This window comes from Adiantum capillus-veneris, chromosome 11 (assembly GCF_014529385.1).
Source record: "Adiantum capillus-veneris isolate H3 chromosome 11, ASM1452938v2, whole genome shotgun sequence".
Lineage (NCBI taxonomy): Eukaryota > Viridiplantae > Streptophyta > Polypodiopsida > Polypodiales > Pteridaceae > Adiantum > Adiantum capillus-veneris.
The window spans coordinates 61,064,187-61,085,209 of NC_140941.1; the positions used below are offsets into that span (position 1 = coordinate 61,064,187).

At 44.7% G+C, this 21,023-nt stretch overlaps 2 protein-coding genes across 2 annotated transcripts in view; one reads left to right on the forward strand and one right to left on the reverse strand.

The window, feature by feature from the left end:
* LOC147447313 (RNA-binding (RRM/RBD/RNP motifs) family protein) overlaps positions 1 to 21,023 on the forward strand; it is a 73,273-nt gene that overhangs the window by 757 nt on the left and 51,493 nt on the right. Inside the window, exon 2 of the mRNA XM_086523154.1 lies at positions 15,961 to 16,024. Coding sequence (XP_086379280.1) covers positions 15,961 to 16,024 — 64 coding nt within the window. The remainder of the gene's footprint in view (positions 1 to 15,960; positions 16,025 to 21,023) is intronic.
* On the reverse strand, positions 17,386 to 18,522 carry LOC147447314 (uncharacterized). Its single transcript, XM_086524438.1, has one exon. It carries the CDS (start codon positions 18,520 to 18,522, stop codon positions 17,386 to 17,388), a length of 1,137 nt encoding a protein of 378 aa, XP_086380564.1.

Consider the following 21,023-nt stretch of genomic DNA (forward strand, 5'->3'; position numbering starts at 1 on the left):
GTTCGATCGGATAAACCCCAGTGAAATTGACAAATTTAAATATTATAAATTGTTCCAACTTATGGGGTTCTGCCCGATGGGGCCCAAGGGACACTAGAAGCTAAAAGAGGAGTTGAACTACTGATGTGGCAACGTTGAACGGAACCTCCGCAATTTGTGTTGACATGCTGACGTGGAAGGCTGTACAGATCTCCGCGTTTTGCGTTGTTGCTGCCACATGGCAGGGTGTACGGATTTTCACAAATTACGTTGGCTGCTTTTGGGAGAGCCTTGGGCATCCCTTGTACTGTTTATAAGAGCCACTGAGGCCTCACTCTACAGAGCATTTGTACGCAGAGCTGAGAGTAGAGGTCTCTCGGGAGTTGTACTTTGTAATGATGAATGTTAAAGAAATACTGAAAGAGGCACCAGTCTTTGGGGCCAATGCTTCTGGGTGCGGAACTCCGTCATGCTGTGTCGATTCTCTTTTTCTCTCTATTAAAGTTTAGTGATTTTGAAGTTTCTGTTCGCGTGCTGCTATTGATTTCTCGCTTGCAGCGTCCAAGTCTGTTACAGTACTAAGAAAGATTCTTCTTCTACGGAGGGTCCGATCCCTTTTGTAGCACATGGTGGTTTTTGTGAGAAAAAGCATTAGGGATCCAAACACTTGGAATGAATTTCTAACTTAAGCCTTTTACCTTCATCGTTTCGTCTTAAGGCTTGTTGGATTTTGAACTTTTTTTGTTTGCTTCCCATTCAATTATAGGAAATCGATGTGAGGGGTTTTGATGCATCTTTATCATGTACTCCACAACCCCCATAACCTCAAATGGAAAAGATCTCGACTTAAGAAGAAGGAGCATATATGGTGCTTATGTTTTAACTTGGAGAAAGTTTGTAAGAAAATGCTTTTGGACATTCTCAAACTCTTTCCAAGTAGACTTTGAGATGCTCCTGCCCAACACTTCCAACCTTATAAAGAAGAATCGGTGTCACCAATGTGTCAAAAAAGTACTTCTTGAAAACCCAACATTTGACATCCTTTGCATTACATACGTTCTTAGATGCATATTATGCTCTCTTTCTAGCTTCAAAACATCGCATAGCACATTCATGTAACTTATGTGTGAGAGCGAGAGATGTTTTATAGGAACTGCGCACAAATTGCAGTTCCTCTCACAATGGGCACTCGGTGTGTGTGTCTTAGGCTTACAATTACAGAAGCAAACCATGTCAGTTGCTTGGAGCTTCTTGGATCTTTAACTAACTACTAATCTTGCTTAATTTCTTACACCCTCTGGCATTGATTACCCAATTATAGCTGGCATGTAGATCAAGAAAGAGACACAAAAATTTTCTTACCTTGGTTTTTGGAAGTGTGTGTTAGAAGAGAGAGAGAGAGAGAGAGAGAGAGAGAGAGAGAGTTCATGCCAATGTGAATGGACTCTTGCAGATAGTGTCTCCTTATTCTCTGATAGATAAAGAGTAGTATGAACGATAATTTAGTTTTAAGAGAGTGGCCTACCTGGCACAAGGGCTTTTATCCCAACAACTTCCTACTTAAAGGCCGCTGTGCCTTTAAGTAGCACCTCCTCATGTGGACGCTCTGGTGTGTCGAAACAAAAAAGGCCACTGTGCCTTTAAGCAAGCTAGGGACATGTGCTCGGTATGTAGAGTTTGTATTTCTATTAATGTCCATAAGCACTCGATAGTGTGATAACCGCTCGGAGGTAGACCATTGTAAAAAGATGTGTAGGGTTGTCATCTATGTGAATTTTGACAATCTTGATGCGCTTGTGCTCAAGTACCTCGTGAATGAGCCGATATCTAACTACAATGTGCTGTGTCTTTGCATGACACATTGGATTTTGTGCGACCTATTCCCCATTGTTTTTGTAATATGTATTGGCACAATCAATGATACTTATCTTTGCCTCCAAAGGGATTCAATGATGCCTTTGTACCATTTAAGTATCTCAGGATTTATCATACCTGTCACTCCTCTTGGATGCTACTTGCCATAAATTAGGCACTTGTAGAGTGATCCCAAACCATGAAGATATGAGAGAGTAATGAATCCCGGGCGAAGATTGACTTATGACAGTTATGTGGCTCGTCATTGTACATATATGGCAAAGATTGTGCAGGATGTAGAGTCTATTTGTTTTTAGGATGTGATTAAGTGAGATCAAGCTATGGATGAGGAGACGGCTGCTTTTGATGCTAATGAGACATCGGATATGGTGCCATTGCCAAAAGAAAGGAATGTGATTGGATGTAAATGGATTTATATGGTGAAACACAATGCAAATGGCTCAGTGAGCAGGCACAGAGCTAGATTGGTAGCAAAGGGCTTTGTACAAACTTATGGCATTGATTCTGATGAGACTTTCGGTCGCGTGGCCAAGATGGCTACTGTTCGTATCATATTGCAGTGACTACAACATAAGGTCGGGTTTTACATCAAAGGGATGTGAATAATGTGTTCTTGGAAGAGGTGTAGGCCACAAAGATGTTAGGATGTGAGACATCTTGAGTATGCATGTAAGTTGAGGAAAGCACTTTATAAACTGAAGGAAGCACCTAGAGCTTGCCACGAGTGGTTTGTAGTCTATTTGATTACTATTGGTTTTTGTATGGCTGATGTGAATCACTCCTTGCATGTGCGAGAGAATGAGGCACGTATTGTGATCATATGTATCTATGTGGATGATTGATGGTTTGTGGCAATCATAAGACTGGAGTTGGGCATGTAAAGAGCCTCTTGATTAGGAGTTTGACACGAAGGATTTGATAGATCTACGGTACTTTTTGGACATTGAGATTATACGTATGGAAGAGGGCATATGGATGTCACAAAGATAATATGCATTGGATATAGCTCTAGCCAAAGATCCCGAACAGTCTCTGCTGGTGGTATCGGGCGAGCCTCGAAGATGCGGAAGCGATGGGCCCGCCAGATGTACCAGAGTGTCAGGCCGTTGATGAGCTCCCAACACTCCTCTCTCTCACTGCACCACTCCTGTGGAGTAAGCTCTGTAGCAGGCTGGAGTGTAGGTCGACCCCCTTGCATCACTATCATCCTGCTGGTGGAGGATAGCTCAAACTAAAGTGCTTGGGCCGTGAGAGTAGACCAAGCAGCTGCTCCCCATGTGTACTGCTGAGCTGTGGAAAGAGAAGGCATCAGTCGAAGAACACGAAGCAACACCTGTTGTGCTAAAGGATAGTCCCAAAGACAGTGACGTTGACTACTGACATTGTACTTAGTTCAAGCAATATAAAGAAATACCGAAAGGGGCGCCAAGGTTTGGGGTAGTGCTCTATCGGGGTGGAACTGTGCCACTTCTCGTCTCGTTTGTCGTGCATCTCTTTCAGTTTAGTTGTTATTTGAAGGGCTTAAAGTTGTTCAATTTGCTATTTTCCATTGGCGTGTGGTGCCTGTCCTCGTACAGAGTACAACTGATTGCACTAGAGAACGAATCATTTAGGACAACCTGGATTAAATGCAAATATCGTTCCCACTTAGATTGTTTATCATGAACATCAAATTGAGAACATCAAATGCCAATCGGTTGTATATTTCAATTTGCCCATCAGATTGCGGATCAAATGTAGACGAAAAATTCAATTTAGTGCCAAAATTTTCAAACCAAGCACACCAAAAATGTGATGAACTTTGTATCAAGATACTAGAGCTTTGCCCTGAGGCTTTTGGTTTAGCTCCGACTATTCTAGAAGTCCACGACAAGTTAGTGGGTTGATATTGGTGCGGTGGGTGTTGCACGAGAGAGGTGCCACTCCACTTCTATATTACAGATTGGCCACATGAGAATATAGTTAACCAGCTACTCTCTGAGATTTTGGGTGTTGACAGGCTGACAGTACTTTGGTAAGTGACTTTATGATATGTATGTCAAAAGCTGCCATAAGTTTTGGGCTTGTGGTTGGGAATTCTTAAGGATTAATCTACAGGAGAATATTATTAACCAACTTCTTTTTGAGATTTTGGGTGCTGATAGGTTGACAATGCTTTGCTGAGTGACTTTATGATATGTAAATAAAAAGCTATCTTAAGTTTTGGGCTTGTGGTTGATGGGAATTCCTTAAAAATCATGTACTCTTTTAATTGTTGTTTTTGTCTCAATATGTGTTGAAGGTGAAATGACTGCAGCATTTTGTCTTGTTGATGTGAACCCGAAGCGACGAGATTTAGTGGACGTCATGGCCAAATAAGTCACAATGGTCACAGTTCATGTCTAAGATCCCGACAGTGATAGTGATGTGAATGTGATAATGATTGTTCAGTGACTTGTGTCTATGTGCCGTGCATGGTTTGAAGTGGTCAAATGTAGTAAGCGTGGAGTCAATGTCTATTGATTTGTCTACTGTCTTTTTGCATGCGTAATTGAGGGCGATTACTCTTCTCTAAAAGGGGAGGGGCTGTACATCGTAGGGGATGGTACTAATTCAATTACTTGTTAACTTTACATAGAGCATTGGGAAGAAAAGAGAACAGAGATGTGTCCAGCGACTAGAATGTCACTATGCACACGAGACCAACATCCTGTAGGCCCCAAAGACTGGCGCCCCTGTCTGTATTTCTTTATTCAATTGCAAATAGACGATCCACACACTTAGATCACACTCTCACAAAGCTGTCCAAACCTGGCAAGGGCTGAAAACGCAGGTTTCTGATGTGATTTTGACAGCATAACGATGCCAAAACTCCTGTATGTCAAGAGTACCTGCCTAGGACGGATTCCCTTGCAATTTAGAAGCTTTCTGGTGAGCTGTAACAGAAATGCAGCGTGCTGTAATTCCTTGTTTTGCCACTGCCAGGTGCCCAAAGCCCTGTCTAAGCATGCCAAGGCCTTCCCGAGGCTCCCCTAATGTTCCCTTACAGTTTAGGTGCGAAACCCTAAAAGTGTAGAAAAACACAGCAAGTAATTCTCTTTTTTGGATCGTTTTTAGTGGAGCGAACATGTCTATGTGTGTCCCAAGGGTTCCCGCACGCAATGGGATAGTTCCCTTGAAAATTGGACGAGTTTTCACGCGAGAAAACTCTCCAAACCCGTAATTTTCGCCATGGAGCTGTGCGTACCTGTGGGGGAATAGCAATTAGCTAATCCGGTTCCTATTCGGAAGGCTCTTGCCTTGGCAAACGTGCATAAAACCCTCAGAATTGTACATGATAATTGGAGTAGTCCAACTAGTGGGGCATTACCATATGTGCAAAAGGGGGGAGAGATGCGCGAGAGTAGATCATCGCGCTACATGAGACAAAGGAGAAGCCAAGCTTTCCATTAAAGCTGTGAGCCTGCACCCACTACTCACACACACACACACACACACACACTGTAATTGCACAATGAAGCAAAAATCAGCCTCTCAAAATGGGCGCCCCCTCTTGCTGAGGTGTCGTGCTGGTGGCTTTGCTACCGCCAAGTGTCCAGTTTGCCCCTTTAGTTTAAATTCGTAGTTTCCATCAACTTATAAATTTGTAAGTGATTTACCGAGTGGCCCAAATACCTTCTGGCGCACACAGGCTTCCATACTCATCAGAATTCAGTGCCAACTGGCCCGACCAGTCCCAGATTGACCAACCTAGACTCCTGTTGTGGGAAACCTATTCGGCCGCAGTCGTTTCACATTGGCCATGCAATGTTCACTTGCACGTTTTCAAGGGTTACGAGGAAAACAAGTAAAAATAAAATAAATAAAGATATGTAATGCATATTTAAAGAAGGCATAGGAAAAATACACCTCCTAGTGACACACCCCACCCTTGAAATACTGCAAGCGACCTTGCTTGCATGCCAATAATACATGCTGATATCTCCTGATATCACATATATTCTATGATGGGAGTCCAAGATATACATGCTTCCGGAAATGTAGTGTTGGACGATTAAACAATCCTGCCATCGTGGCTTCTACACATATATGAAGCATAGACGTCTTCTAGTGTACTCTCAACAAACTCCTCTAGCCAAATTCTGTATGGAAAGAGTAGATACAATTGCTTAACTACTCCTTTGAGCATCATGAACCATGCTCTTACCTTGCTCCAGAGGTCTACATCAAGTCACTGTATGTTAGGTGCAGTGGAATGAATGTTTGCGCTTTGCTCAAGATGAGTGCTCCGAATTGTGCTCAAGGTTCCTTTTGTTCTTATGGAAGGTAGAGCCTTCCGTTCTTAATGAGAGAATGCTATGATCACAAACAAAGTGAATGGATACTGTGCGTGCAAGTGTATGAGACTGAGAGATAGAGAGAGAAGAGAGATACGACACCAGAGACGTTGTAAAACCCTCCTCCGAAGGCCCCACTCTCGTCGACGATAGTGGTCTACTTATGATTGCACAAACTGGTACAAACTGTATGCATGTGACTGATGCAAGTCTAGGCTATGTCGACGATGACGACGGGGATGACGAAGTCGACCTAAGGGCTGAAATCTACAATCTTTCTACTGCTGTCCAAAAACGCTGTGGGCTGAAATCTGCGCGACTGAGTCAAAAACGCTGATTCGGGGGCTCCTTTGTGTGGGTCTTTGACGCTGAAAATCTGCAGGTATAGGGCTGAAAACTGAGGTTCTTCATGGCTGAAAACTGAGGTCTTTATCGGGCTGAATCTGCTACACTTTAGGTGAAAATTGCTAGTCTTTATCTGTTGCTGAAAACAAAAAACGCCAGGGCATCTGGTGATCCAAAACGCTAGCAGTTGTGGTCCTTGCAAAAACGCTAGGTGCTGGGTACTGTTGGCGATGCAGATCTGATGCAAAAACGCCAGGCTGGGGATGTTGTGCAAAAACGCTAGGTGAGGGAATCTGCTACTTGGAGAGGAAAGTCTACCAAGGTTCTTGTGAGAAGTTGCCTGCTGAGCTTGGCTCCTGTTGCCTCTTCTGCCATTTAGTGCTAACTTTGGTTTGCTTATATATTTTCTTACCCAAATGCCCTACTTACTTTTGTTGGGAAGTCACTTAAATTAATAAGTGAAAAATGTCAAAAATAGGGAAAATAGGCTAAAATCACCGGAAAATTCCCCTGATGGAATCTGATGGATTCTGGTGGGAATACTGATGATCATGCTGTGTGCAACCAGAGGATATGCATCTACACTAAGTGACTGGGCATGCACGGTCTACAAATAGACTCACAAAAGTGCTTGATCACTTCTAATCTAGATTGACTGGACTTAATTGAACCCTGATCGTGCTGTAGCTTGTCCACGGACACATAGGGTTGGATGTGTCACGTGACATCCCCTCCTTTTCAAAGTGAGGTACTGGTACCGAACTGTATGGCGTCGAGGGAGATCACCAATAGCATCCGGAATCTAGAAGGGACTCTTCGCCGACCCACTCTGATGTGTGGGTCGTGCGGTACTTGAACTTCATAAAGGTCTGCAATTTCTTCTTCTTTGGGCCACGCCAGAAGCGACAAAATCTTCTGTGGCTCCTTCGTCCATGCTTCAACTTCGGCTAGAGTCATGCTTCTTCCGTCTTCAAGAATCTCCATGCCTGAAAATTCCTGAAACCACTTTCAACACAAAACCATGAACATACCTATTCCATGTAAAGTGAGTGGAAAAAATCTTGTCGTCCTAAAAGACTGTGCATGCAATGTAGATGAACAAAGATACGGAGTGCGAAACCGTTCACCACACACACGCAAACCATGAGATCGAATCTTTCACTTTTGATCGAAAGTAATCAACTGTGGCAATTCACAACGGAAATGCCCATGCTTGGTGCTCATACTTTCATGTGCCCTTTCTACAACTGTGTCGTGCCAAGGAAGAGACATGGATGTGACTTCCTTGAATGCATACTTTTCAGCTTTTCATGAAAAATGCGCATACCATTCGTGCTCATTCATGAGTGAAACGTGCTCAACGTACAATATGTCATGCCTAGTAAAAGGGATCACATAAAGACGCTGACTAAAATACAGGAAACGATCACGAATGAAACACTCGAACAATGCGTGCGTATCAATCATGTGAACACATAATACTTCCTGTGAGGGTTCTTTGGACCTAGGCTCGAGAGCCAAGATCGCTTCTTCTTGAATGATCGAATCGTCCTGTGGGGGTTCTTTGGACCTCGACTCGAAAGTCAAGATCGGTTCTTCGTGATTGATCGAATCTACAACGAGGTTAGCTTCACTAGAAAAAGCATCCACTAACACATCATCCTTGTGAAGAATCACATCATCTTCATGCAAATCATCATGCTCGTGAGAAATCACATCTTGATCATGCAAATCATCATGCTTGTCATTGTCATTCAAATCATCATGCTTGTCATACAAATCATCATGCTTATCATCATGCAAATCCTGTGTGTCATGCTTTGGAGAAGAAGAGACTGAGAGAGTCTCCTTTGCCCAAATCTCTTGCATCTGTGCCTGAAAAGAGTCGCCAGAACTCTTTGTTTTGTCGGTCTCTCTGTCCTTGGATGGCTTTGTTCTCGCGATCAAATTCTGCTTGTCTTGCTTTGTCTTCCAAGTCGTACTGAAGCTCTATGGCTTCCATTCTTGCATCGTATTCACGATCGATGGCTGCCCTTCTTTCTTCGTAGTCACGATCTATGGGTGCCCTTCTTTCTTCGTAGTTAAACTTCCTATCCATAAACAACTGCGGCAACTCCTTCATAGGAGTTAGTGCAATCCTTGTCGTAGATGGGGAAGGGGGAGGGTCAGAAAAACCTCCTAGTGGGGAATATTTTTCTTCGCCTCTCTCATGCTCATCACCTCCAAGCGAAGTATCCATTCCGCTTCGAGTGACTACCATTCTGAAGTCGTGGGTTCTTGTGGTCTTGGGTTCTTAAGTTCACGAGGAACTTGGGTTCTTGGGGGTCTTAGGTTCTTGAGGTTTTCTTTCGCTTGCAAACCGTGTTGGAGAAGGATCTTCTCTTCACCTGAGTTCTACTCTTTTCCGCAAGCGCACCCCTTGGCGGCCTTGCGCTCACACCAAGGTTGCTTTTTCCCACCTCACGTCGATTGGCCGGCCGCTAAGTGCACGGTCCGCTCTCAATGAGTGAAAAGAGACTCAAGGGGAGGCTGGACAAGCCCTTCTTTCTTGGGATTCCAGTCACTCTTCAAAAACACGATTAGGAATCGACACGCCCAAGCGAGCTTGGGTTCGTGCGACCTCAACAAGCAAAAAAAAAAAACTTGTGATTCTTGTGGTTCTTTCCTTGAGTGATACAGAACACTGCCAAAGCTCTGATACCAATGTTAGGTGCAACGGAATGGATGTTTGCGCTTTGCTCAAGATGAGTGCTCCGAACTGTGCTCAAGGTTCCTTTTGTTCTTATGGAAGGTAGAGCCTTCCGTTCTTAATGAGAGAATGCTATGATCACAAACAAAGTGAATGGACACTGTGCGTGCAAGTGTATGAGACTGAGAGATAGAGAGAGAAGAGAGATACGACACCAGAGACGTAAAACCCTCCTCCGAAGGCCCCATTCTCGTCGGCGAGAGTGGTCTACTTATGATTGCACAAACTGGTACAAACTGTATGCATGTGACTGATGCAAGTCTAGGCTATGTCGACGATGACGACGGGGATGACGAAGTCGACCTAAGGGCTGAAATCTGCAATCTTTCTACTGCTGTCCAAAAACGTTGTGGGCTAAAATCTGCGACTGAGTCAAAACGCTGATTCAGGGGCTCCTTTTTGTGGGTCTTTGACGCTGAAAATCTGCAGGTTTAGGGCTGAAAACTGAGGTCTTTACCGGGCTGAATCTGCTACACTTTAGGTGAAAATTGCCGGTCTTTATCTGCCGTTGAAAACCAAAAACGCCAGGGGATCTGGTGATCCAAAACGCTAGCAGTTGTGGTCCTTGCAAAAACGCTAGGTGTTGGGTACTGTTGGCGATGCAGATCTGATGCAAAAACGCCAGGCTGGGGATGCTGTGCAAAAACGCTAGGTGAGGGAATCTGTTGCTTGGAGGGGAAAGTCCACCAAGGTTCTTGAGCTTGGCTCCTGTTGCCTCTTCTGCCATTTAGTGCTAACTTTGGTTTGCTTATATATTTTCTTACCCAAATGCCCTACCTACTTTTGTTGGAAAGTCACTTAAATTAATAAGTGAAAAATGTCAAAAATAGGGAAAATAGGCTAAAATCACTGGAAAATTCCCCTGATGGAATCTGATGGATTCTGGTGGGAATACTGATGATCATGCTGTGTGCAACCAGAGGATATGCATCTACACTAAGTGACTAGGCATACATAGTCTACGAATAGACTCACAAAAGTGCCAGATCACTTCTAATCTAGACTGACTGGACTTAACTGAACCCTGATCGTGCTGTAGCTTGTCCACGGACACATAGGGTTGGATGTGTCACGTTACACTGTAGGCTCTTTCTGAAAGGCTTCATTCAAGATATAGTTACAATAGCTAAGGTGAATCAACCAATTCAGACTCTTCCGTCCATTTGGCATCCAACGATGGATAGTTCTTGAACTTCACCGAATAGCGTCTTGCAACCTTTCCTCTAACCTTCCTTTCCTATGTGCCAATATCTGTTGTGGTGGTACCCACTCTTAAGGACTATCCTTGTAAACAATGACGCTCCCTGAAGTCGATCAAGAATGTCATCTATCCTCGATATGGGGAACCTGTTCTTGATGGTATTTTTATTCAAGGCACGATAGTCAATGCATATGCGCCATGAACCATCCTTCTTCTGCACTAGGAGTACAGACGAACATAAAGGGGATGAACTGGGCTGAATCAGCCCCTTCTCTAGAAGCTCGTTGACCTGACTCATAATCTCTTTTTGTTGGGACGCACTAACCCTGTACGGTGGTCTATTTGGTGGACTAGAATCTGAAACAAGATCTATGGTATGATCCTCAGGTCTCTCCGGAGGTTACTCCCTTAGCAAAGAGTCCAAAAAACAATCACTGAAACCACTCAGAAAGGTTGACCTGTCTTTATCTAAAGTAGAAAAATTAGATACAACTTCAGATACTTCTTTTGCAAAGATCAAGTATGCAGAAAGATGATTCTTTATTACAGATGAAATAGCAAAAGCATAAACAATTGGAACAGACTCGCCTTAAGCTTTACAACAAGGACATGAGGGTAATCTTTTTGTTGTAGGTATCCACCATAGCATGCAACATGTAACACCATGGGATACCCAATAAAACATCACAACCCTCAAATGACATAATATGAAACTCTTCCTCATCCACATAGCTCTGAATGTGCAAACAAAGCTTTCCCAAAATGGGAGTAACAGGCCTTGAATGACTTGGGCATTCAGGCTTTGAATGACTTGGGCATGCTAAACCTGCTTCACATGTCATACCCATCTCCTTTGCACAAATACCCATCTCCTTTGATGCCAATTCCGGTGATATGAAATTTGCACGGGCTCCTAGATCAAAGAAAACTAGCACTGTCTGGTCTCTAACTTTGCCCCAAGCTGTGCACAGTTCCGTGGTATCTATGTTTGGCTGGTCACCAACCAAATCTGGGACAAGTCTTGTGCTAGGATTTGGCTTCTTTCCTGTAAGGTGCAGTGGAAGTCAATGATCTCAAGATGAGTGATCCGATCGTGCTCAAGGTTCCTTTTACTTATGGAAGGGAGAGCCTTCGGTACCCTTAATGAGAGAGTGCAAGTGATCACAAACAAAGTGAATAGACACTGTGCGTGAAGGTGTAGAGACTGAGAAATAGAGAGAGAAGAATATGACACCAGGGTGTTGTCAAACCCTCCTCCGAAGGCCCCTCTCTCGATGGCGAGAGAGGTCTATGCTATTGATTGCACAATCTGACTGATGCAAACTTGGAAAGCTGGTATGCAATGAGCGGATACGACGACGACGACAACCTGACTCTATCTTCTGTTGAATATGGTGCTGGAAGAAAACGTTGATTTGGCTGAATTTCTGATGCTTCTAAAACGCCACCTGCTGCTCTCTTAAACGCTGTTGAAACGCGGTTTTACTGCTACCTGAAAACGCAGATTAGGGCTGTTTGAAAACGCTGATTAGGGCTGTTAAAAACGCTGCTCTAATGTTCCTGTGCTTGCTGAATTTCCCTGCTGAATCGCTGCTGCAACCAATGCTAAAAACGCCAAAGGTAGGGCTGAAAACGTTGTTGCCTGGTGGAAAAACGCCAGCCTAGGGGGGGAATCTTGCTTGAGAGAGAGAGGGAGGAACCTGTTGCACTTGTGCCTGTGTTCTCCTTGCTCTTCTGCCAAATGATGCTAGCCCTGGTTTCTTATATATTATCTTACTCATTTTGCCCTACCCAATTTCCCAACAAAAGTCACTTAATAAGTGAAAAAGATCAAAAATAGGGAAAATAGGTTTTATGTACTGGAAATTGCTCCGGATGGATTCTGATGGTAATGCTGATGATCATGCTGTGTGCAACCAGAGGATATGCATCTACTCTAAGTGTCTGGGCATGCACGGTCTGCGAACAGACTCACAAAAGTGCCAGAACACTTGCTAAGCTAGACTAAGAACACTTGCTAAGCTAGACTAACTAGACTGACTGAACCCTTGTCATGTTGTAGCTTGTCCACGGACACATAGGGTTGGATGTGTCATGTACATCCCCTTCTTTTTACATTCAGGAAAAATTTGATCCAAGAACATCATGAAGTCCCTTTTGCTGCTCATCGAGGCATCAACAAGACATACAGATTGTTATTAGCAACATATTTTTGGTCACAAATGCAACAAGATGTTATCAAGTTTGTCAAAGCTTGTCATTCTTGTCAAACAATGAAGGCTTCTCGACAACTTCCTCAAGTTTTACTTCATCCTTTACCAATACCTCAAGAAAGATGGGAAAGTGTCGGCATGGATTTTATCACTACTTTGCCTCGTTCCCAAAGAGGCAATGCACAGATTCTCGTAGTGGTTGATTGGTTTTCAAAGATGGCACACTTTATTTCTTGCAAGAAGGCTGCTTCGGCCCCAGACGTTGCGCAATTGTTTGTGCAACACATTTTCAGATTACATGGATTACCAAAGTCTATTGTTTCCGACGGAGATCCAAAATTCACAGGACATTTTTGGACATCTCTCTTCAGATCTCTCGGTACAAATTTGCTATTCAGCTCATCATGCCATCCTCAAACTGATGGTCAGACAGAAAGAGTGAATCAAATTTTGGAAGAAATGCTTCGACATTACATACAAATTCGATTGGGGTCGTGGGAAGAGTATTTGCCACTTGTAGAGTTCGCATACAATAACTCTATCCATTCAATAACCGGCATGACTCCATTCCAAGCAGCTTATGGACATCTTCTCTTGGACCGACAAACTTTGTTCTTCAACACAAAGTAGCTCTAGCAGATCAGTTGGTTCAAGAAATGCAAGATGTACTTATTCAAGTACGTGACAAGTTGGTTCATGTCCAACAAAAGTACCAAAAACAAGCCAATAAGCATCGACGACATGCATATTTCCAAGAAGGAGATTTGGTCTTGTTACATGTAGCACCTCATTGCTACAAAATTGTGAAATCGGTCTTTCCAAAGTTGCGCCCTCGCTTCTATGGACCTTTCAAAATAATCAAGAAGTACTACTTTGTCAGTTACAAATTGGAGCTTCCACTCTCATGGGGAAAACTTCATCCAACCTTCCACATTTCTTGGCTCAAACAGTACATACAAGGAGATTCGCCAATTCCCGACTTATCTTCTTATGTGCCAGAAATTGAGGATGAACACATAATTCTTGTTCCAGAAAAGATCCTTGATGTTCGACAAAAAGAGACAAGTCGAAAGATCACAACAGAATTTCTTGTTAAGTGGATGGATCTTGAAGAGTCAGATTCAACTTGGTAGACGGATGAAGACATGTAGCAGTACCCAAACCTTCTTCAAGAGTTCTTTGACAAGCGGATGACTTTCATTTGAACACAGGGTTTTAATTTAAATGGGAGGGAATGTCACGATTGTGACTTGCTACACTCTTCTTGATTCATTACAGATGCAGATGCGAAGTGTGACCAACCCGGGAGGACTCCTGTTCTCGAACGGTCACAACCCTTCGCCCAAAAGTCATACCTCTTCACCAACAGCCACACTCCTTCGACGACCAGTCATGTCCCTTCGACCAATGGTTGCGGCTCGTCATCGAATGGATGTGTCCATTCGCCTAAAAACATGTCTATTCGCCTAAAGGATGTGTCTCTTCGTGAAGGGTCATACCTTTACATATGTACTTGTTCGTCTCTTATATAAGGAGCCCTTGTATCACACTTTCAATCAATCAAACACAGAGTCTTTTGAGTCTTGTTTCTGAGTTCAGTTCAAGTTTCTTAAGTCTTAATCATGAGTTTAAATACTTAATTAAGGATTAGCACCTAGAATCCTTACATACCAGATGTGCAAAAGGGGAGAGAGAGATGCACAAGAGCAAATCATCATGCTACATGAGACAAAGGAGAAGGCAAGCTTTCCATTAAAGCTGTGAACCTGCACCCACTACTCACACACATTGTAATTGCACACTGAAGCAAAAATCAATCTCTCTCAAAATGGGCGCCCCCTCTTGCTGAGGTGTCGTGCAAGTGACTTTGCTATCGTCAAGTGTCCAGTTTGCCCCTTCAGTTTAAATTCCTAGTTCCCACCAACTCTTAAAGCTGTCAGAGACTTGCCAAGTGGCCCAAATACCTTCTGGCGCACACAAACTTCCATACTCATCAGAATTCAGTGCTAACTGGCCCGACCAGTCCCAGACTGACCGACCTAGACTCCCGATGTGAGAAACCTGTCTGGCCGTAGCCGTTTCACATTGGCCATGCAATGTCCAGCTGCACCTTTTCAAGGGTTCCGGGGAAAACAAGTAAAAATAAAATAAATAAAAATATGTAGTAAATATTTAAAGAAGGTAACAGGAAGAATAGACCTCCTGTTGACAGGGGGAGGGGGATATGTCACAAAAAGTGATGACAAGGGACTAGGACTCATCGGTAGAGACCGATAAAGAGAGAGATCGCGAGTTGATGATGTGGCATCCTTATAACGTGGCATCCTTGCGATAGGATTTGCGGCGGAATTTTTGCTTGCTGAAGTGACAGTTCCAGCTGTCAGTTATTAGCAGTGGGAAAACTGTAAGTTGGGCGCCCTATTTTTAGTAGTTGCTCTTAGGGTTAGCGCCAACCTTTTGTATCAGCTGCTTTTGGGCTTGGAGAGCCTTTATAAGGAGCCTTAGGGGTTGACTCTTGGAGATCAGTGTATGGTTACGCAGTGCAGAGCAACTCTTGCGAGTTTTTTGTTCAAAGACGTTAAGTTCGGTTTGTGCCGCCTTGGTCATATAGTTTCTAAGTACTGATTGTTTTTACTTTAATTGCTTCACTGCAAAATCACAAGAAAATGGTGGCTTATTTAATTGAGTTTTTGCATGCCATCAAAGTTTTGACAATTGTATTATGTTTTCAAGTGTCTCTAATCAGCAAACACGCTTTATATACATATACAAGGTCACACACATACACACGCATACATGTTAAACATACATGTGGTTTAGTACTTAACGTATTCTATAATTCAAAGTTGATGTTCAGTATTGTACAAAGTTTTTTTTCCGTACTTTATGTATCATATTTAACGTATCTATCCACCTTGTTGTACTCTATGCTTATCAATATAAAAAGGAGTACGTAAGGGGCACTAGACTTTGGGGCAAGTGCATCTGGAATCGGAATTCTATCACTTCATGTCTCGAACCTGGACTACTTTGAGTTTTGAAGTGCAAGTGTGAAAGTTTTTATTCTGTTCGTGTGCTGTTGTGAGATTGTTGTCTTGTTAGTGCCCCCCCCCCCCCCCCCCCCCCCCCCCCCCCCCCCCCACACACACACACACACACACACACACACACACCACACACACTCACGCATGCATGCAAACAAAACGAACTTGTGTATTAGGGCTCTCAAGTTCAACAAAGTCCATACAACATGTTTAATGTACAAATCTCTGTGTTGTGCAGATGCTGCTACCAGGTTACGTCGAAAAATGGCGGGCAAGAATAGCGGGAAAAATTTCACAGAAGGGTAATCTTGTGCCTTTGCATTATCACACCGTTTGAAAAAGAAAGCCTTTAAATGTGGAGTTGATTCTATCTTGTTGGTGGTTGTTCGTGTATAGTTTTTGTTTGAGATAGGCACCTTTGTCTGCTCTTATAAGAGCTGCATGTTTATCAAAGCAAAACGTTGCTTCTGTTTAAACGTGTAATTGTACATGCTTTGGCACCTCATATGCTTGCTCTTAATAAGTTTCTGCTGGCCATTTGCTTTGCTACATGACCTGCCCTCTTCTTACATTTCTTGCATCCTCCTCCTCCTTTCACAACTTCACTTCTTATAGTGCTTATTGCAGTCCTTATGCCTAGGTCCTGGTCCTATCTTTCACAAGCCTTGTCTTGCTACACCACATCACTTTTCCCTTTAGGGTTTGTCATTGCAGGTGTTATTGCATGTCGCCATAAAATCTTGTTGGAAGAGTGGTTGATAATGGAGGGATCTACAATAATTGTAGATTAAGCATCTCTATGAATTTCTCAACGAGCCTTGCGCCTAAATGATCAACTTCAAGCTTCCTTAATTAGTCTGCCAATCATAGAGGCAGTTTGAGTGGTCTTCCTCAAAACAGATATTCAGTGAGGCGATGTTACATTTCTTTTGGGTTTTTTGAGTTCCATTTCTCATGCATTGTGAATTTGGCTTGAGCAAACTGCTGTCGTCAAACTCTTAAGCTACTTGTTTCCCTGTAGCTTATGGAAGTGGCTGCTTTTACTGGTTCTTGGTTCCTTTCACTTGTGAGAGAGAGAAAGAAAGAAAGAAAGAAAGATTTTTTTACGTCCATAAGAGGCTGAAATCGGCCTATGAGACAAATCAAAGTACATGGGGGTAAGTGTCCTCTGGATATCCTGTGAAGGATAAAAGGTACAAAGCAAAAAATAGCTATCCTGTGTAATGACTGGGAGAGAAGGGAGGTGGTACAAGGGTAGGGGGGGGTGGAGCTCTAAACCAGGGAAAAAATGCAATCCTATATGCTGGGGTATATACAATCATGAGAGAAAGTGCTATCATATCTTTAGCTCCATCCAGTCCTGTAATCAGGGTGTAAGACATGATGCATGGGTGGGTGAGGTGTGAACAATCCCCATAGGATGGCGGCTGGGTCTGCAAAAGCCGGATGCGTCTCTCCTCTAGAGATCTATAGTAGCGCTCTTGAATCTCCTGGATCTCTCTCTGGTGAAGTCGGGGTGCCCTACGTCCGTGGGGACGTGGACGCCTGTGAGCTCGGACCTCCTCAGCCTGCTGTAGAGTCACTCCTCTCTGAGTAGTCTGGGATGGTGGTACTACTGTGTCCCTCTGGAAGAAGTCTGTGAGCTGTGTCTGGCTCTCGTCTCTCACGAGTGATGATGTCTGAAGGAGAGAGTCCCTGTGCTGTTGTGCCTCTGTGAGGAAGCGGCCAAACTGTCGCTGGTCTTTGGACTCAAGAATCTGATGTAAGGTGGGCTGATCTGCAAACAAGGTCGGGTATCTGCCTCTGATCTCCTCATATGCTCTGCATCTGCATACAAAATGCTCCCCACTCTCAATTCTGCTGAGCAAAGTCTGCATATCCTCTCTGCTCTGGGGACATGTGCAACTCTCCCTGCCTCAATGTCTAGCTGGTGTGATGATACTCTGAGCTGTCCAATGGCGACCCATGCTCTGTGCGGCATGTAGACATCCATGTACCTCGGTCTCTGGATGAACCCATCTGCTAGGATGGTCAGGAAGTGGTCTCTGTAGTACTGCCTCTTCGTAGGAAGAGGCTCTCTGGGTGTGATCCATGTCTCTCTGATGTATAGCTGCCAGAGATCCTGTCTGAGAACTCTATTCCTCTCATGGTGTGAGAGGCGTATGTGTGGGGAGTCGGGATCATACTGAAAAGGAGGCAAGTCTGTGATGTCTAGGCCATGTGATGTGAACCACTTTGTGACCTGCGAGTACCATGCTCTGGTGTCCCCCTCCTGGTGTAGCTGTATCGATGCCTCGAAAGCTCTGCGGGTGAGTCTGTCCGGTGGCAGCTCTCGCATGCGCTGGATGAAGCAAACTGTTTGGAAGAGGGCTTCTACTAGCATCGGGGGTGCCGCTAGCTCTGCTCTGATGATGTCGTGTGGTACTGATGGTTTGCTATGGAGCAAACGAGAAATCATAATGATCTGTGGGCGCTCTATCTGTGTCCAGAGAGATGCTGGTAGTGTTGGTGCCCATACTGTGGCAGCGTACATCGTGGCAGGTGTAACTAGAGTGTCAAAAAGCCACCCCTTGGTACGGGGCTCTTGGAAGTGGGCCTGGTGGCATCTGCGCTCTAAGGTGGCCAGTGCTGCATATCCTCGTGTAAGCCGGTCTCTGGCTGCCTGGGTCATGGAAAATCTGCCAGTGGTGCCAGTGAAAGTCACCCCCAAGTATACATATGAATCAACTACCTCAACCTGTCCACCTGCTACAATGAGCACTGCTCTACTTCGGACAGTCTTGGAGGTGTGGAAAATCATGACCTTGGTCTTGCCAAGGTTCACTGTGAGCCCTCTATGTGTGCAGAAATCATCCAAGGCGCGTAGGTGGCTCTGTAGTCCCTCCTGTGTCTCAGAAACTAGAATAATATCATCTGCATAGAGCATAATATGGACTGGTGTACCTGCCAAGTCGGAGCCCGCCCCGCCTGCTCGTAGGATGTAGTCTGCTATCTCGTCGATGTAGAGGCCAAATAGGGTCGGGGAGAGGGGGCATCCTTGCTTCACACCAATGGTGCTAGCAATGGGATCCGATACTCCACTTGGGCACCGCACTCTGCCTATGACCTGCGCATACAAAGAATGAATGGCCCATATCATCTCAGATGGTATCTGTAGCTCCTGGAGACGCTGAAAGTGTCTCTCTCTAGGGATAGTGTCAAAAGCCTTGTGGAAATCCACAAAGCAGCAGTAGAGTCGTCTCTTCCGTGCTTTCGCTCCGTCGATCAGACAGCGAAGCGAAGATGTGGTCGATGGTCAAGAAAGTGCGTCGAAACCTTGCCTGTCCTGGTGCGCGTAGCCCTGATGCCTCTGTGTATGTGCTGAGCTCTGCCTCAAGAACTGCTCCAAGGTGTCACCAGATTTGTGGATAGGCACAATGGTGTGCATGGTCCACTCCTCTGGTAGTCCCTCAACCAAAGCGCGGTTGAAGAGACGTGCTATCAAGGGGGAGAGGGTGTCTGCTGCATAGATGAGGTGCTCACTCTGTAGTCTAGTGTGGTCGGCTGAGCGGCCATGCTGGAGGCATCGAATAGCCCTCTTCACCATACTGGATGTGAAGAAAGTCGAGGTGGTAGGTCGGGGGTCGGATGGCTCCGGGATCAGTGGCTGCCCAGGTATCTGGTATAGGCGCTTGGGGTAGTCATGCCAAATCTGAGGATCCTCCAAGTGGGTGGTGGGGCGTGGCTCTTTGAGAATCCTCCATGCGGTGGCGCAGTCAGTACTCATGAGAAGATGGTATAGCTCAAGCTCCTGCGCCTCTTCGAAGGCCCGCCGTTTACGGCGTGTGATGGCCTTCATCTGTCGCCTGACCTCGCTCTCAATGATCTCCTCCAAGGCTCGTCGAGCTCGTAGCTGCCTGTATAGATCCCTACACTCCTCATCGTACCACCGGTTCTGGGGCATCGTCCCAGAGGGTGGAGGTCTACCAATGTGGGTAGTATGTGGAAAGCAGCTGAGGGCCGAGGTGTGTAGAATTGCGGAAAGCTGGCTAGTGAGTGTACAGAGTGGTGTATCTGGGTCGAGAGTGTAGATCCCCTCGTAGACATGTGATGAGTAAACTCTGGCTAGCTCATGTGTGAAATGTATGGTGGTGTGAGTCTAGTGATCTTCGTCCGTGTGACTGGCAGTGAGGGTGCATCCAGGGAATACTGAAAAGGAGGTAGTCTATCTGTCACGTGACACATCCAACCCTATGTGTCCGTGGACAAGCTACAACATGATCAGGGTTCAGTCAGTCCAGTCAGTCTAGATTAGAAGTGATCTGGCACTTTTGTGAGTCTATTCGTAGACCGTGCATGCCCAGTCACTTAGTGTAGATGCATATCCTCTGGTTGCACACAGCATGATCATAAGCATTCCCATCAAAATCCATCAGTTTTTATCAGGGGAATTTTCCAGTGCATTTAGCCTATTTTCCCTATTTTTGACATTTTTCACTTATATTTTTAAGTGACTTCCCAACAAAAGTAGGTAGGGCAATTTTGCTAAGTTAATATATAAGCAAACCCAAGTTAGCACTAAATGGTAGAAGAGGCAACAGGAGCTCCCCGCTCCTCAGCAAGAACCCGCAGTACCCCCCAAACCTGGGGTTTTTCTCTCCCATTGCCTTAGCGTTTTTGTAGCATCATCATCACCCCTAGCCTGGCGTTTGCAGTTTCTCATCGCCAACACACCTACAGCCCTAGCGTTTTTACTAACGCTACAAGCAGCCCAGCGTTTCCATTTTCAGCCTCATTTGCTGCAGATGGTTCAGCGTTTTCAGCATTCAACAGTCCAGCCGATTCAGCCCTAGATGATTGCAGAAGATCCCCATTTTCAGCCCCCAAAAACGCAGCCAAAACAGTCATTTTCAGCCACCGAAATCAGTCCCAGATTTTCAGCCATAGCGTTTTTATGGACAGCAGATAGAAGACCACAGATTTCAGTCCTAAGGTCGTCCTCGTCATCCCCGTCGTCGTCACCGACATAGTCCCAGGTTGCATCAGTCCATTGCATCGTCATTGTACCACTTTGTGCAATCAATAGTAGACCACTCTTGCCGAGGAGAGTGGGGCCTTTGGAGGAGGGTTTTACAACGTCTCCAATGTCGTATCTCTCTTCTCTCTCTATCTCTCAGTCTCATACACTTGCACGCACAGTGTCCATTCACTTTGTTTGTGATCATAGAACTTTCCATGAAGAACGGAAGGCTCTCCCTTCCATAAGAACAAAAAGGAACCCTTGAGCACAGTTCGGAGTACTCATCTTGAGCAAAGCGCAAA